General features: G+C 64.4%; 2 protein-coding genes across 4 annotated transcripts in view; one reads left to right on the plus strand and one right to left on the minus strand.

Annotated features, from left to right (window-relative positions):
* Positions 1-1,671: 1,671 nt before the first annotated feature.
* GAREM2 (GRB2 associated regulator of MAPK1 subtype 2) lies at positions 1,672-9,774 on the plus strand. 3 transcript variants are annotated; one of them, XM_038132079.1, is made up of 6 exons: positions 1,672-1,877; positions 3,287-3,427; positions 5,552-5,682; positions 6,736-7,842; positions 8,408-8,571; positions 8,674-9,774. In XM_038132079.1, exons 1-6 carry the CDS (start codon positions 1,766-1,768, stop codon positions 9,527-9,529), a joined length of 2,511 nt encoding a protein of 836 aa, XP_037988007.1. In that variant the 5' UTR covers positions 1,672-1,765; the 3' UTR covers positions 9,530-9,774. The 3 variants fall into 3 exon arrangements, with proteins under 3 accessions (XP_037988007.1, XP_037988008.1, XP_037988009.1); XM_038132080.1 differs by lacking the exon at positions 1,672-1,877 and adding an exon at positions 2,465-2,584; XM_038132081.1 differs by lacking the exon at positions 1,672-1,877 and adding an exon at positions 2,465-2,584 and having other exon boundaries at positions 5,557-5,682.
* Positions 9,775-10,415: 641 nt separating this feature from the next.
* Positions 10,416-17,066, minus strand: part of HADHA (hydroxyacyl-CoA dehydrogenase trifunctional multienzyme complex subunit alpha) — a 14,319-nt gene continuing 7,668 nt past the window's right edge. The window contains exons 4-10 of the mRNA XM_038130494.1: positions 16,593-16,657; positions 15,636-15,974; positions 14,503-14,571; positions 14,089-14,284; positions 13,638-13,752; positions 12,669-12,814; positions 10,416-10,948 (exon numbers count right to left, since the gene is read on the minus strand). Coding sequence (XP_037986422.1) covers positions 10,803-10,948; positions 12,669-12,814; positions 13,638-13,752; positions 14,089-14,284; positions 14,503-14,571; positions 15,636-15,974; positions 16,593-16,657 — 1,076 coding nt within the window. The 3' untranslated portion in view covers positions 10,416-10,802. The remainder of the gene's footprint in view (positions 10,949-12,668; positions 12,815-13,637; positions 13,753-14,088; positions 14,285-14,502; positions 14,572-15,635; positions 15,975-16,592; positions 16,658-17,066) is intronic.

Below are 17,066 nucleotides of genomic sequence, written 5' to 3' on the forward strand. Positions count from 1 at the left end.
TGTCCCCATGCCGGGGTGTCCCTGTTCCCACAGTGTCCCCATGCCGCGGTGTCCCCATGCCACGGTGTCCCCGTTCCCATGGCGCCGGTGTCCGGCAGGGGCCGTTTTCGTGCCGCTGCCGGGAACAGCCGGGAGTGTGTCATGGCCGCAGTCCCTGGGAGGGGGCGAGGCCGTGGGGAGCGCTCAGCGATCCCAAATCCTCCCCATCGCGGGGGCTCGCGGCGTGGGAGAGCCCGGCACAGCCACCCAGGGGTGGGGGATTTTGGGGGGGAACTCCCAGGGGAGGGGGGACCTGGCAGGGGCCTTTCCCACACGGACGCCTTCCAGCAGCTCCCAGTGTCCCGCTCGTCCGTGCCATCCCCCGGCAGTGAGGCTGGGGTCTTCCTCATCCTCCTCCTCCTCCTCTTCCTCCTCCTGCTGCATCCTTCTTTCTGTCCCCATCCCGGCTCCATCCCCATCCCAACTCCATCCCCATCCCAACTCCATCCCCACTCCATCCCCATCCCGGCTCCATCCCCATCCCAGCTCCACCATCCCGGTTCCATCCCCATCCCCGCTCCATCCCCATCCCGCCTCCATCCCCATCCCGGCTCTGTTCCATACGTGCCCTTCCCTGTCCCCTCTCTTTTCCTACAGCTGTTCCCTCCCTTTCCTGCTCCTTCCCATCCCTGCTCCTTCCCCATCCCTGCTCCTTCCCCGCTCCTGCTTCACCCTTCTCACTGTTCCCCCTCTGCTCCATCCCAGCCCCCCTCCGCCCTGTCCAGCAGCCTCCCCTTGGGTGGGAGGACAGCGACGGGGACAGGGGACAGCACACGGTGACACGTCCCCATGGCCGAGCACTTGCGGCTTCCTCCACTCCTTCATCCTCCTCAGCCCCGTCTCCAGCGGGGTGGGGATGCAGCCGGCAAAGGACGGGGCCGGGGGGGCCCGGACGAGAGGCTGCAGAGCGGGACCGGGGCTTCCGAACCCCCGGGCTGAGAGTGACCCGCCGGGCCCGGTGTCCCCCGCTCAGGGTGGCCGGGAGCCCCCAGGGTGCGGAGTCCCCGCTCGGGGTGACGCTGATGTCGCTGCCGAGCGACCGTGATGTCCCTGTCCCCTCTCCCGGTGCCATTTGTGCTCCGCTCTGTGCGGCAGCGCCGGGCCGGGGGTCCCGGCCGGGACAGGGGGTGTGGGGCTGCACCGGGGTCCCCCCGGTGCCCCACTGGTCCCTTGTGCTCCCCGCAGCCCTGGCTTGGGACCCCCCGGCAGCTCCCGGCGACGCGGCGCCTCCAGCAGCGGGACGGGACGGGGGAGGGTCCCCGCGGCGCCCCCCGCCCCGTTCCCTCGGCGGTCAGAGAGAGCCGAACCGCCGGGACCCCGGGGCGAGCCGGGGCTGAGCCCCCCGGACCCCGAGCGGAGCCGCCCCCCACCCCCGGGGCAGCGCGATCCCCCCGGACCCCCCCGGAGCGGCCCCGCCGGGGGATGCCCGGCCCTGGGGGGGATGCCCGGCCCTGGGGGGTGCCCGGTCCTGGGGGGGATGCCCGGTCCCGAGGGGGTGCCCGGTCCCGAGGGGGTGCCCCGCACGGGGGTCCCCGCCCGCCGCCGCCTCCCCCGCCCCCGCCGGGGGGGTTCCGCCTGCCGGGGCGGGCGGGCAGGAGGGGCCGGGGGCGGGCGGGGGGCGGCTCCTCCTGCCCCGCTCCCGCCGCCCCCCGCCCCCCGGCCCCGGCCCCGGCCCGGCGGCGGCGGCGATGGAGCCCGGCCCGGGGCCGGCCTGAGCCGCGATGCGATGGAGAAGCTGGCGGCGGGGCTGGCCCGGCTCCGCTGGAGCCCCGCGGCGCTGCCCCTCGACGCCATCGTCAGCCAGTGCCGCCTGCCCACCCTCGTCTGCCTCGGGCAGGGTGAGCCCGGCGGGGGAGGACACGAGCGGGGGATGAAGTCTGGAGGGACGAGAAGGAGGAGGAGGAGGAGGGAGGGAGGGAGGTTGGAGTGATGGGGAGGAGGAGGAGGAGGGTGGGAGGAAGGCTGGAGGGACCAGGGGAGGGAGGGAGGATGGAGGGACGGAGAGTGAGGCTGGAGTGATGAGGAGGAGGGAGAAAGGATGGAGTGATGAGGAGGAGGGAGGGGTGGAAGGCGGAGGGATGGGGAGGGAGGGAGGAAGGCTGGAGAGTGAGGACGATGAGGGAGGGAGGTTGGAGTGATGAGGGAAAGGGAGAGACGAAGGACGAAGGGACCGGGAAGAGGGAGGAAGGGAGTCTGGGGGGACGAAGAGGAGGGAGGGAGACTGGAGCGATGAGGAGCAGGGAGCGGTGGAGGGTAGAGGGATGGGGAAGCGAGGAAGGCTTGGGAGTGAGGAGGAGGGAGGGAGGAAGGCTTGGAGGAAGGGATGGAGAGAGGAGGGATGAAGAGGAAGACAGGAAAGATGGAGAGGTGAGGAGGAGGAATGGAGGCTGGAGAGGTGAGGAGGAGGTGGAGGGAGAGAGGAAGGCTGGAGGGGTGAAGAGTAGCATGGAAGAGGCTGAAGGGATGAGGAGGAGAAAGACCGGAGAAGGAAGGAGCCTGGAGTGCTGAGGAGGAGGAGGGAGGGAGGGAGGAAGGCTGGGGCCAGGTGAGACCAAGCTGCTGTCCCGGCTCCAGGGCTGCTCGGGTCGGGTCGGGGAGCTGGGGCAGGGGGGGCCGGGGGCTGCCCCCCAGGGGGGTCCCTGCCCTGGGAGGATGCAAGGGGGGGAACTTGTGGGGCCCAGGCTGCTCCTACTCCCCCCAGCCATGGCCCAGAACTTTCCCTACTGCCACCCTTCCCCGGGTGACACTCCGGAGATTCTGGCAGGGGCTGGGAGCCACCGTGTCCCCTCCCCACCCTCCCTGGGCTCGGTCTGGCTGGGGGGGGGCTGGCTGTGACCCCCCCTGCCCAGGCTGAGTGGGGAGCAGGGGATGTGGGGCTGTGGGGAGCAGGGGGTGCAGGGACCCCCATCCTGGCCGTGTCCCCCCCCGAGCAGGGCCCATCCCGGCTGCAGGGGGGTGCCGGGGGCCCTGGGGGGTGTCGGGGTGCCGCGGTTCTGGAGGGCTCCGGGGGGGGGGGGGGGGCCTGCGCCGGGCCCGACTCAATAAACTTCTTGTTTGCGGCGGCTGCAGCTTTTCAGGGGGGACAAAGAAATTGTTTCCTGGGCAACTGGCGGCTCTTGGCAGCGGCACCTGCTCATCCCTCGCTCCGTCCGTCCGTCCGTCCGTCCGTCCAGCGGCGCCGGGGGGGCGGGGCGGGGTGGGGGAGGGGGCTGGCGGTGGTGACAACCCTGTCCCCCCCCCCCCCCAGGTGAGCGCGTGGAGGGGGTGACAGCCCAGGACGTGCTTCTGGTCCACTCGTGCCGGCAGTGGACGACGGTGACAGCCCACAGCCTGGAGGAGGGACACTACGTCATCGGGCCCAAAATCGACATCCCGCTCCAGTACCCAGGTGGGGAAGAGGGGGCTGGGGACAACGGTGACAACGGGAATGGTGTCCCTGGGCCAGCAGAGCCGGGACCTGCCCCCCCTCCCCTCCCCCTGCCCGCTGGGGCCGCTCCAGTAAAGCCCAGTAAGGTCCAGTTTGGGGTAGGAGATGCTCTGGTTTGGGGGCTGCCCCCACCCCTGGCAGAGCTGCAGAGGGGGCTGGCAGGGATTGGGATGGGATGGCATGGCATGGCATGGCATGGCATGGCATGGCATGGCATGGCATGGCATGGCATGGCATGGCATGGCATGGCATGGCATGGCATGGCATGGCATGGCATGCAGACAAGGACAGGGATGAGGATGGGGTAGGATGGGATAGAGCCGGGAACGGGAGAGGGACGAGGGTGGGACGGGGGAAAGGGACAGGGATGAGCTGGGATGGGGACAGGGAGAGTGCTGAGGATGGGATGGGCTGAGCTGGGGAGGAGCAGGGCTGGGATGAGGATGAGGATGGGGCCGGGTTGGGGCCGGCAGTGCAGACGAAGGTGCTGAGCTGCCTCTGCCGGCAGCCGCCAGAGCCTTAATGACCCCTCTAAGTGCTCCATGGCGGTAATGAGTCCTGCTAATAAATAAATAATGGGAAATGGAGCGGGGGAGGGGTTAATCGCCCGTCCCGGGGGGATGCGGGGGGGCTGGGCAGTGTGTTAACAGCGGTCGGGGGCTCGGCCGTGCCCAGCGCTGCCCCGGGATGCGGGGCTGAGCCGGCTGCTGCCTCGACTGCCCCAGAGCCAAGCGAGGAGCTCTGGTGTCCCAGCTCCGCCGGCCGGCCGGCCGGGGAATTAATATTCCTCTCAGGTCCGTGCCCGGCAGCCGATGCCGGTGGCGGCGGCTTCGCTGGGGCTGCAGCTCCCCCGCTCCCGCTCCTGCCTTTCCCCCTTTCCGTTCCTGCCTTTCCCGTTCCCGTTCCTGCCTTTCCCCGCTCCCGTTCCTGCCTTTCCCCGTTCCTGCCCTTCCCCGTTCCCATTCTTCTTTTCCCCATTCCCGTTCCTGTCTTCCCCTCTCCCATTCCTGCCTTTCCCGTTCCCGTTCCTCTTTTCCCGTTCTCGTTCCTGCCTCTCCCGTTCCCGTTCCTGCCTTTCCTCGCTCCCGTTCCTGCCTTTCCCGTTCCCATTCTCCTTTTCCCCATTCCCGTTCCTGCCTCTCCCCATTCCCGTTCCTCTTTTCCCCATTCCCGTTCCTGCCTCTCCCGCTCCCGTTCCTGCCTCCCGTTCCTGCCTTTCCGTGTTCCTGCCTCTCCCGTTCCCGTTCCTGCCTTTCCCATTCCCGTTCTTGCCTCTCCCCGTTCCCGTTCCTGCCTCTCCCGTTCCCATTCCTGCCTTTCCCGTTCCCGTTCCTGCCTTTCCCCGCTCCCGTTCCCGGTCCTGCCTCTCCCGTTCCCGTTCCTGCCTCTCCCGTTCCCATTCCTGCCTCTCCCCATTCCCGTTCCTGCCTCTCCCCGTTCCCGTTCCTGCCTCTCCCCGTTCCCGTTCCTGCCTTTCCCATTCCCGTTCCTGCCTCTCCCGCTCCCGGTCCTGCCTCTCCCGTTCCCGTTCCTGCCTCTCCCGCTCCCATTCCTGCCTCTCCCCGTTCCCGTTCCTGCCTCTCCCGTTCCCATTCCTGCCTCTCCCCGTTCCCTTTCCTGCCTCTCCCGCTCCCGTTCCTGCCTCTCCCGCTCCCGTTCCTGCCTCTCCCGTTCCCGTTCCTGCCTCTCCCATTCCCGTTCCTGCCTCTCCCCGTTCCCCCGCCCCGTTCCCTTCCCGGTGTCTCTCCCCCCGAGCCGTGGGCTCGCTGTGCCCCGGCAGGGCTGGGATTTTGGGGGGCAATGGGCACCCCTGGCAATTTGGGCTGCTCCGGGCACTGCTCTTGCACTCCCGGGAACGCTTTTGGGAGGTTCCCCGCAGTTCTGGGGGTGTCCCTGTACCCTGTGCCTTGTCCCCCCCCAGGGGCTGCTCTGGGGTCCCCTCGGACACTGGCAGAGCCCACAGCAGTGTCCCCAAAGATGCGCTGGGGACCTCAGGCTGCCTCGGGGGTGGCTGTCCCCCGCGCAGGGCCGTGCTGGCCCCAGGGGGGTGAGTGGTGGCTCCTCTCACCTCGGGGGTCCCCTCAGGGAAGTTCAAGCTGCTGGACCAGGACCGGGACCTCCGTGAGCCCGTGCAGTACTTCAACAGCGTGGAGGAGGTGGCCAGCATCTTCCCAGACCGCATCTTCGTCATGGAGGCCATCACCTTCAGCGTGAAGGTCCTGGGGACAGCAGGGGACAGCAGGGGGCAGCGGGGGACACCGGTGGGACAGCAGGGAGTGGCAGGGGACACCGAGGACGGTGGTGGGGCAGGAGGGGAGTACTGGGGAGTGGGGGTGAGGCAATGGGGACTTTGGGGGTTGGTGGGACATCAGGAGAGGACGGTGGGACAGCAAGGGTTGGGAGTGGGACACTAGGGATGAGTTGGTGGCATGTTGGGGGGTATTGGTGGGACACCACTGCAGGGTGGGGGGAATAAAGGGGGGGAGTGTGGGAAAGCAGGGGACGGGGCTGGGACATCAGGAGAGGACAGTGGGACAGCAGGGAGCGGTGGTGGAGCACCAGGGGTGGTGGTGGGACTTTGAGATGGTGGTGGAGCATCAGGGATAATGGTGGGATGATGTCAGGGGATGGTGGCGGGACGTCAGGGGATGGTGGTGGGATGTCAGGGAGGGTGGTGGGACATCAGGGATAGTGGTGGAACTTCAGGGATGGTGGTGGGATGTCAGGGAGGGTGGTGGGACATAAGGAATAATGGTAGGATGATGTCAGGGGATGGTGGTGAGATGTCAGGGATGGTGGTGGGACATCAGAGGGTGGTGGTGGAACTTCAGGGATCATAGTGGGACATCAGGGATAGTGGTGGAACTTCAGGGGATGGTGCTGGAATGTCAGGGGATGCTGGTGGGACATCAGGGGATGGTGATGGAATGTCAGAGGATGCTGGTGGGACATCAGGGGATGGTGCTGGAATGTCAGGAATGGTGGTACGACATTAGGGGTGATGGTGGGACCTCAGGGGTGGTGGTGGAGTGTCAAGGATGGTGATGGGACATCAGGGGATGATGGTGGGATGTCAGGAATAAAGGCAGGATGATGTCAGGGGATGGTGGTGGAATTTCAGGGATGCTGGTGGGATGTCAGGATGGTGATGGGGGGTAAGGGAATGGCGATGGGATGTCAGGGATGCTGGTGGGACACCAGGGGTAGCGTTGGGCTGTCGGGGGCCCAGGGCAGGGCAGCGGGTGCCACGTTGGGGCTGTCGCGGGCAGGTGGTGTCGGGGGAGTTCAGCGAGGACAGCGAGGTTTACAACTTCACGCTGAACGCGGGGGACGAGCTGACGCTGATGGGGCAAGCGGAGATCCTGTGCGCCAAGACGGTGAAGGAGAAGTCGCGTTTCAACACCCTCCTGCGCAAGCTGGGCAAGGCGGCGCCGGCGGCGGGGGCGCGGCAGGTGAAGGGCAAGATGCCGTGTCTGATCTGCATGAACCACCGCACCAACGAGAGCCTGAGCCTGCCCTTCCAGTGCAAGGGCCGCTTCAGCACTCGCAGCCCGCTGGAGCTGCGGCTGCAGGAGGGCGAGCACACCATCCGCAGCATCATCGAGAAGGTTCGGCTGCCCGTCAACGTGGCCGTGCCCAGCCGGCCCGCCCGCAACCCCTACGACCTGCACGCCATCCGCGAGGGCCACTGCTACAAGCTGGTCAGCATCATCTCCAAGACGGTGGTGCTGTGCTGCATCCTGCGCCGCGAGGAGCTGGTGCCTTTCCACTTCCTGCTGCTCACCGACATGCCCCGCTTCCAGCTGCCCGAGGGGCTGCTGGCCGGGGACCCGCAGCTGGAGAAGCTGCTGCGGGACAGCGCCGCGTATTGCCACGACCGCTTCAACCCCGACGAGTACTCGCGGGCCGTGCGAGAGGCCAAGCCGGACTTCCTGGAGGAATGTGCGAGCCCTCGGCGCCTGCGGCTCTGCCTGCCCGCCTGCGCCCGCGAGGAGCTCAGCCAGCCCCTGCAGCGCCTCTCGCTCTGCGCCTGCGGCTCCGGGGGTCCCCGGGAGCCCCCCGCCCGCTGCCAGGGACCGCGGGGCCTCGGCGGGGGCGCCCCGCGCCCGCCGCTGCCCGATTTCCCCGACCCCGAGCGGGAGTACATGACGCCCGACTGGGCCGAGCCCGAGTTCAGGACTCAGGAGCCGCTGGAGATTCCCTACGAGGAGCTGTGGAGCAATCCCAGCCCGGAGGGCTGCTGCGAGCTGGGCAGCGGCGGCGGCCGGCCCGACCTCGTCTCCTTCGGGGCTGTCACCCCGCTGGGCTCCCCGCACCGCCCCGGGGACGAGCCCCGCGGGGACACCCCGCCCCCCGTGCCACCCAAATCGGAGGCGGTAAGAGCCCGCTCCTGTCCCCAGGGATGGGGAATGGCATCGCCGGGGTCCTGGCAGCCAATCCGTGGCAAGGCCAGCCCCGTGGCAGGGCAGCCCGATCCCCCCTCCCTGTCCCCTGGCCCTGGGGTCCCTCCCCAACTCTGCTTGGTCACCCAAATCTTCAGACCTCGGGTCCCCAGGGCTGCCCATCACCAGACCCTCAGGGACACCCTCGTACCGCGGTACCCCAGGGCTCTCTACACCATCGAGTACCTGAAGCTCTTGGGCTCCCCGGAATCGTGGGGTACCCAAAATTTCAGGCTCCCCTTCACCACGGGGTACCCCGATCCTCTGGCCTTCCCTTCACAACGGGCTACCCAAAATTTCAGGCTGCTTTTCACCACGGCATACCCCAATCTTTCGGTCTCCTCGCACCACGGGGTAGGAGGGCCCCAAGTCTCCCCGCTTCCACCCACCCAGAGCTTTGTGGCCGGGCAGGACCGGCTGTCCCCGAGTCCCCATCACCCCCTCCAGCCGCGGGCATCCCCAGCTCCCTGTGGGGCCCTGACAGCGCTGCACCTTGCAGGTGAAGGAGGAGTGCCGGCTGCTGAACGCGCCCCCGGTGCCGCCCCGGGGCAGCCGCCCCCCGGCCCCCTGCAGCCCCCCGGCCCCCCTGCGCTGCCCGAAGCTGGCACCGGCTCCCTCGCCCAGCCCCAGCCTCTCCTACTACTCCTCGGGGCTCCACGACGGGTGAGTGGCTCCGGGGACGCCGGGGAGGGTGGGGAGGTACCTGAAACCCGAGGATGGGGACACCGCGCCGGGGTGATGGTGACACCGCCCTCGCCCCGGCAGGTCGGCCCCGCGGAGCGGCAGCGCCTCGCCCTCTCCCGACGCCTACTCGCTGTACTGCTACCCCTGCACCTGGGCCGACTGCAAGGCCGCCGAGCCCCCCGGGCGGCCGCTGCCTCCCCCGGCCCAGCCCGCGCCCAGCTCCTGGTCCGACCCCTGGGCGTTCCCCGAGCCGGGAGCCGGGGCGGGCAGCGGCTGCTCCACGCCGCTGCTGGGGACCGAGCCCCCCCTGAAGCCCTTCCGCAGCTGCCCCCGCCTCAAGCCCCCGCACCCCCAAAAGCGCTTTGCCCCCTTCGGGGCGCTCAACCCCTTCGCCGGCCCGGCAGAGTGGCCGGAGAGTCCCGAGTGGTCCAAAGCGCCTTCGGCCCCGGCCGCTCCCTCCTCCTCCTCCTCGCCGGAGCCCTTCGCCCCCGCCGAGGAGCCGGCGGCCCCTCCTCGCCCTCCCAAGGGCTTGGACGGGGACGGCATCGTCATCCGGGGGGCGGCCCCGCTGTCCCCCGCCGTCCTGCGCGGGGCCGAGGGTGTCACCCGCCTGTACCTGGCCCAGGGGGTCATCGAGGTGCCGCCGGCGGCGCGGGGCGATGGGGCAGCCCCTCCGGCCGCCCCCCGGCCCAGCGGGGACAGCCCGGCCTGGCTGCCCCCCGCCGACCTGTCGGCGCTGTCGCTGGAGGAGGTGTCCAAGTGCCTGCGCTTCATCGGCCTCTCCGAGGACGTCGTGAGCTTCTTCGCCCGCGAGAGAATCGACGGCAGCATCTTCGTGCAGCTCAGCGAGGAGATCCTGGCCGACGATTTCCGCCTCACCAAGCTCCAGGTGAAGAAGATCATGCAGTTCATCAAGGGCTGGCGCCCCAAGATCTAGTGCCACGCCGGGGGCCCCCTGCATGGGGGGGTCCCCAAGTCACCTGGAGCACGGCTCTGGGTGGCCCCGCTCCCGTCCCTCTCTGATGCTGCAGGTTCTCCTCTCCCATTGCCCAGCCCTCCCCCCTTCCCCTTTTAACACTGGACAGTAATTTTGGCCCCAGCGGGCTGGAAAACACTGGATTTTGCGTCGACTGGTTTAACTTAATCCTTGTGGATTAGCATAATAAATGTACGGGAGAGTGATGAGCCCCCAGAGAAGGCTTTTGCTCAGGGAGAGGGGAAGGGGGGGGAGGATTGATGCTCTGAGGGGTCTTTCCCCTCCTTGCAGACCCTTCCCATTTCTTGGGAAGGGATTACCAGCCCCGTGCCTCCCCCAGCACTCAACAGAGGCAGATGAGATGATGTCTTGGCCCAATTCTGGTCTGGGAGCTTTGAAAGACAGGGAGAGGTGACATGAAGAGCAGCAGGGTTCAGGCATGGCCCAAGGCTTGCCAGGGAGCAGGAAAATGGCTGGAAGCTGGAAAGGAAGCCAGGGAGGGGGGGGGCCAGGCCAGTGACAGGTGCCCAGAGATTTAAAGCCTTTTAGTTTAACTTGATCTCTCCCCACGGGGGGGCCCCTCTGGCCTTTGGCTGCTCGATCTGCAATTACGGGCAGGTCCATCTGCCAGGATCACCTGCCAGGATCACCCCGTGGCAGAGAGCTGGAGGCTCCTCACAGCCCCTGAGTGATGGCACAGGTGACACAGTGCTTTGTCCTGCACTGCTGCCATCCTGCCTCTCCATGGGACCCAGCACACCACGGACAGGACCCCAGGGCCTGGACCAGTCGATCCTGACTCAAGCTGTGCCCTCAGGTAGATGGGAGGAGAAGCAGGAGTCCAAACCCAGGAGATGGGGCTTTATTTTTGTAGATGTTGATGGAAAGGCAAGGCCTCGGCTCCAGCCACAAGCTGGATGCTACTGGCCAGACTGGGAGCTCTGGAGGCCACGGCACGAAGGCAAAGGCAGCAGGAATTCCCTCCCCCAGCACGGAGCCCCCAGGCCCAGGCTGGCATGGGACGGATGTACCCAACACACAGTGGCTGGTAAGGCACTTGAAATGACTACAAGCCATGAGGCAACCTGCTGCCCCCCTCCTGTCTTTCTTTCTTTCTTTCCTTCCTTCCTTCCCTTCCTCCCCCGGGAGCTTTGGAGATTAACCTATGGAGAATGGGGTGTTGCGGGGAGCCGGGGCCCGGCTGGAGGAGCTGTCGGGGTGTCACCAGGCCACCTCACTGGTGGAATTTCTTGCTGGGGCTGTTGGCGTGGTCCAGCAGGAGCTGGCACGGTGTGAACTGGCTGCCGTACACGGCCTCGTACTTGCGCAGTTTGTCCACGAGCTGCCGCGCGCCGTAGGAGTCCGCGAACCTGAAGGGACCTGCGGGGACAGGGACGCATGGCTGTGACAGGGACACGGTGGGGATGGGGACACGTCGGGGACAGGGACAGGGATATGACTGTGACAGGGACACGGTGGGGACGGGGACACATCTGGGACAAGGACAATGCTGGGGACAGGGACACGGCAGGGACAGGGACATGGCGGGGACGAGGACATGGCAGGGACTGGGACATGGCGGGGACAGGGACACGGCAGGCACAGGGACATGGCGGGGACGAGGACATGGCAGGGACTGGGACATGGCGGGGACAGGGACACGGCAGGCACAGGGACATGGATACAGCTGTGAGAGGGACACGGCGGGGACAGGGACACTGGGGACGGGGACTCGGCTGCGACTGTGACATGGCTGTGACTGGGACACAGCAGGGACAGGGACATGGCTGTGACAAGGACACGGCAGGGACAGGGACACATCTGGGACATAGCTGTGACAGGGACACGGCAGGCACAGGGACATGGCAGGGACACAGATACAGCTGTGACAAGGACACGGCAGGGACAGGGACAATCTGGGACATAGCTGTGACAGGGACACGGCAGGCACAGGGACATGGCAGGGACACAGATACAGCTGTGACAAGGACACGGCGGGGACAGGGACATGGCGGGGACATAGCTGTGACAGGGACATGGGCACAGGGACATGGTGGGCACAGGGACACGGCAGGGACACTGATACAGCTGTGACAGGGACATGATGGGGACAGGGACATGGCAGGGACAGGGCCACAACGGGGACAGGGGCACGGTAGGCACAGGGACACGGCTATGACAGGGACACACGGCAGGGACAGAGACATGGTGGGGAAAGGGAAGTAGAAGCACCAAGGTGCCCAGAAGGGTCCCAGCACCCAGAACCAGTGGCTTTGTCCCATTCCTCCTTCTCCACATGAGACCCCCCAGTCTCTTGGGGACTCTGCTCCCTCTCACCTGAGCTGGGGAGGGCTGGGGACAAGCTGGGACATGGATAATCACGGAATCATGGATGGTTTTGGTGGGGAGGGATCTCAAAGCCCATCCATTCCCACCCTGCCAAGTCTCACCACCTTCCACTGTCCCAGCTGCTCCCAGCCCCAGTGTCCAGCCTGGCCTCGGGCACTGCCAGGGATGCAGGGGCAGCCCCAGCTCTTCTGGGCACCCTGTGCCAGGGCCTGCCCACTCTCACAGGGAAGAATTCCTTCCCAATATCCCGTCCAACCATGGGAATCCATTCCCCCTTGTCCCGTCCATCAGGCCCTTGTAAGAAGTCCCTTGGGGCTGCTCCCTCAGTCTGAACATGGGAAAGCACCAGACAAGTGGTAGAAGCACCACCTCAGATCCAAGAGCCCTTGGTGAACTCCAGCAGCAGTGTCAAGAGACAGCATCACAATCATGGAATTATTTAGGGTGGAAAAGCCCTCTGAGACTGTTGAATCCAAAAATTCCCTAGCAGTGCCAAGACTATCGCTGCCCCATGTCCCCAAGTGCCACATGCACAGGGGCTTTTAAATCCCTCCAGGCACGGGGAGTCCAGCCCCGCTCTGCACAGCTGTGTCAGGGCTGGACAGCCTGGAATTACTCCCAGTATCCAACCTACACCCTCCCTGATGCAGCCTGAGGCCATTTCCTCAGGCTGCAGCTCAAACCTGGCCTTGCCACGCGGCTGCAGCCCACGGGGAGCTTTGGAGCCCAAAGCCCAGGCCAGAGCACTCACCTCCCAGGCAGGGTGGGAAGCCCAGGCCGAACACAGCCCCGATGTCCCCCTCCACGGGGTTGCTGAGGATGCCCTCCTGCAGGCACATGGCTGCCTCGTTGACAAAACGTGTCACCAGGCGCATCTGGATGTCCTCGTCGGAGCAGCTGTGGGACAGAGGCTGTGAGCTGGGCAGGGACAGCACACAGGTGGGACACAGAGCCAGGCCAGGGGTGGGAATGGCCTCCCTGGAGTGTCCCAGTCCACGTGAAGATCAGGGCTAAGCTCTGTGAGTGTCCTGAAGCAGGCACTAAGAACCAGGGAATGGCTGAGATTGGAAGGGACCACTGAGGCTCCTCTAGTCCGACCTCTGTGCCCAAGCAGGGTTTCCTGGAGCATGGCACTCAGATTGTGCCAGATGGATTTGGAATAAAAGCAAGGCCTGGATCAGCCTCTGTGTTCAGCAATGTCATGGAATCCCAGAATGATTTAGGTGGGACCTTAAAGCCATCCAGTGCCACCCCTGCCATGGCAGGGACACCTCCCACTGTCCCAGCTGCTCCCAGCCCCAATGGCATGGGCACTGCCAGGGATCCAGGGGCAGCCACAGCTGCTCTGGGCACCCTGTGCCAGGGCCTGCCCACCCTGCCAGGGAACAATTCCTCATTGCCAAGATCCCATCCAGCCCTGCCCTCTGGCACTGGGAGCCATTCCCTGGCTCCTGTCCCTGCAGGCCTTGTCCCCAGTCCCTCTGCAGCTCTCCTGGAGCCCCTTCAGGCCCTGCCAGGGGCTCTGAGTTCTGCCTGGCTCCTTCTCCTCTCCAGGTGAGCACCCCCAGCTCTGCCAGCCTGGCTCCATGGCAGAGGGGCTCAGCCCTGGAGCATCATGTCCCTCAACGCCACCTGATGCACCTCATGCTGCTGCTCAGAGCACAAGGAGCTGGGCAGGACAGGAGCCAGTCTCAGCCATCCCTCACACACAGCTACTCACACGTCAGGATTCGCTGGCACCCTGAACTTTTCCAAGATCTCATCCATGCCAGAATTCACACTCCTGTTCTTCACTCCCTCCTGGTACACGTAAAAGCCTTTCCCTGCCTTGCGACCTGCAGGGATCAAAGCAGACAAGTCAACTCCTGCACGTGTCCTGCTTCCTCCTGACACTTTGGATCTTGTTCTGTGCCTGCTGCTCCTGCTCCCAGCACTCTGCACCTCAGAGCACAGATCTGCTGCCTCAGCAGGAGCACAGGGAAGGGACCCAGCTCCACCTTGGCAAGATGCTGCCACTGTGCCCGGCCCTTTCTCTGGGTCCAGAGACCCAACAGCACCACTGCTTCCGTGGGAGGAATTCCTGCCCCATTCCCAGGGCTGTTCTCCCCCTGCTGTTCCCATCCCTGGAGCAGAGGGGACACCCTTTAGCTGAGAACACCTTAGCAGCTCACCTAAGAAGCCTTTCTGCACCATGAGCTTGAAGAGGTCGATGCTGCCCCCTCCGAAGCGCTGGCCAAAGGCCTTGCCCAGGTCTTCGGCCACGTGTGTGGCCACGTCCACGCCCACCTCGTCAATCAGCGTGGCCGCTCCCACCGGGAAGCCGAAGGCTGTGGAGATGGCATCCACTTTCTTCGGGTCAACGCCCTCCTGCAGGATAGGAGGGGAAGCCATGGGATCTCGGGATGAGGTGGGGCAGAGAGCCCAGCCCCATTAACTGACTGCAAACAGGAGCCAAGAGCAGGCTGGGGACAGCACAAAACGCAGGGTTGGTGACCCACATCCTTTCCTGTCCACATCCAGGCTGAGCCCACCCCAGCCCTGGCCGAAGCAGAAGCAATTTCCATGACTATTTGGGGGATGCTCACCTGGAGAACTCGGACCACCTCGGACAGCATTGGCCCCAGGCACCTGGTGGTGTAGAATCCAGGCCCATCCTGGGGAAAGGAGAGCAGCAGGGAGGCAGGTGAGTTCTTGGCAGCACCAGAACTGTGGCTCACAGCTCAGGCTGCCATCCAGACACCCCAAACCCCATCTCCTACACTATGCTACTGACTGCTACAATAGATTTGTGTCTTTTTTCCCTGTAGAGCTCAGCAGTGTTTGCAGGCTTCCGTGAATCTACTCCCTGAAGTTCCCATCCCAGTGTTTTTATCTAAACTAGTGCCTGCAGGTCCAGAGCAGGCTGCTGCTGCACCAAGCCCAACAGGCTGGTGAGGGAAAGGGTGCTCAGCACAAGGGAAACAGCATAAGCCAGTTGTTCCACCTCTGCTGCTCCCCACAAAGTCAGGGAGCAACAGATGAGCTGCAAACTGCCCTCCAGGGAGGCAGCTGAGGTGGGGATGAGGCTCAGGGAAGCAGCACTGTGTCCCCGCTGGTGTTTGGAGATGCCCAGAGCACTTTCTGACAAGCCAGTTTTCCCAGCACTACAGGAGAGACGTGCTCAGCATTCTGGCAACCTCAGTAATCAGGAAAAAGACCGGGACACCTTCATCTGTCCCAGTCTGACCCGGCCTTGGGGAAATTCCAGGAATGGTGCAGCCACAGCTCCTCGGGGCAACCTGTGCCAGGGCCTCCCTACCCTCACAGGGAGAAATTTCTCCCTAATATGCAATCTAAATCCACTTTTCCATGAATTCCTGCTCCTCTCCCTCAGGATTTAAGCCAGGCAGAGGAGGGTTGCTGCTCACTGACCCTCTGTCCTTGCAGCCTGCCAGGGAGCTGAGGTGCTGACAGTCCTGTGCAGACTGCTCTGTCTGGGATGCCCTGGAAGCCGTGTGGGGCAGGAGTGCCAGCTCCTCGTGCTGGCCCTGCACATGTGCCTGGTGGCTTTCCATGCCTGCTCTGAGGGACATGTGAGGATCACCTGGGCACTTGCCCCTTTCTGACTTCCCTTTTCACTTCTCAGAGGAGTAGCCAATGTGTCCACAGACATGTTTCACCCCGCCCTCAGTGCACAAACCCTTTTATTTATTACCCAGCCCCAGCAGTGTCCCCTCACCTTCACCACGATGACTACTTTGCCCTGTTTGAGGCCAACAGCAACAGCAGAAGCAGCTGTGTCCTGGGAGGTTTTGTCTGTGGTGATGATTTCCAGCAGCTGCATCTTGTCAACGGGGGAGAAGTAGTGCATCCCAATCACCTGGCAGACAGAAGAGCTGGGTTCAGAGGGATTCTGGCTCCCAGAGGAATCAGCTAGGCAAGCTGAGTGCAGAGGGAAGGCCCTGAACATTCTCTGTATCTCTTTATGACAGGAGCACTCTCCAATTCCCTTCTCAGTTTTCCCAAGGACACAGCACATGCCCAGGAGCTCCTTCCTGTGAGGATAAAGGTACAATTTCTACAGGACCACTTCAGCTAAATCTGCCTGGAATTCCCTGAGCTCATCCCTGGCATGGTGTGACCTGGAGGGGCACCTGAGCTGGCTCTGCAGCCCCACCCAGCTGCTGTGTCTGCTGGGCTCAGACTGGAGCAGCACTCAGGCAGTCCCTGCGTGCTGCCTGTGAATGGCTTTGGTGAGGAAGTGAATTTAAGGATGAGAAGGCTTCTATCCAGGAACTCATTACGGAGGGAAGTGCAGCCTTCCCCCGGGAACAGCGTTTAAGTGCAGATTATCTCAGTGTGCCTCACTGTGTGAATGTGACCATGCCATCAGCGTGTCACCTTCATGCCTCCTGGCAGCCACACTTGGCACCAAGCCTTGTGTAAGTCAGAGGCACCTTGCTGAGTTGCAGGCTGCAAAACTAATTAAAGAAAATGTGCTAATTAGTTAACTGACTTCCTATGAGTTTCCCCCAAGAGCCATTGTACAGGCAATTTAAACAGCAAGAGGATGTTATTTGCAGGGATGAACAAATGAGGCTCAGTTGGCAATTTGGATGCAACAGAGGTCCCACAGCAAATGAGGAAGAGGCTCAGCAGGGTGACAGGAACCTCCAGCAGGTCACCTCACACTCACAGGCACCACAGGTACCCCTGGCAGGGCAGGCCCCTGCTGCCTCAGGGCTGTAGGAATCAGTGCTCCTGCTCAGACAGACTGAGGCTGCAAAAGCCCTGCAAGATCATTGAGTCCAAGCTGTGCCCAATCCCCACCTTGTCCCCAGCCCAGAGCACTCAGTGCCACACCCAGGAATTCCCTGGACACCTTCAGGGATGGGGACTCCAAACCTCCCTGGGCAGCCCCTTCCAATGCCTGACTACTCTTTCCATGCAGAAATTCCCCCTGATGTCCAACCTGAGCCTACCCTGGAACAGCTTGAGGCCATTTCTTCTCATCCTGTCCCTGTTCCCTGAGAGCAGAGCCCAAGCCTCACCTGACTCCAACCTTCCACAGTTTCTCTGTGCACCGACACTTCCTGATGTGTGCTGCCCCACCAACATGACCTTTGGGGTGAATCCACCTTCCCCTCCTTCCCACCTGCCCCCAGATCAT

The sequence above is a fragment of the Motacilla alba genome, chromosome 3 (genome assembly GCF_015832195.1).
Source record: "Motacilla alba alba isolate MOTALB_02 chromosome 3, Motacilla_alba_V1.0_pri, whole genome shotgun sequence".
NCBI lineage: Eukaryota > Metazoa > Chordata > Aves > Passeriformes > Motacillidae > Motacilla > Motacilla alba.

Excerpts from the sequence above, each read along its gene's own strand:
- GAREM2 (XM_038132079.1), top strand. The coding sequence starts at position 1,766 with ATGGAGAAGCTGGCGGCGGGGCTGGCCCGGCTCCGCTGGAGCCCCGCG. Across the intron at positions 1,878-3,286 it reads CCTCGTCTGCCTCGGGCAGG|GTGAGCGCGTGGAGGGGGTG; the intron begins GTGAGCCCGGCG and ends CCCCCCCCCCAG. Across the intron at positions 3,428-5,551 it reads CATCCCGCTCCAGTACCCAG|GGAAGTTCAAGCTGCTGGAC; the intron begins GTGGGGAAGAGG and ends GGGTCCCCTCAG.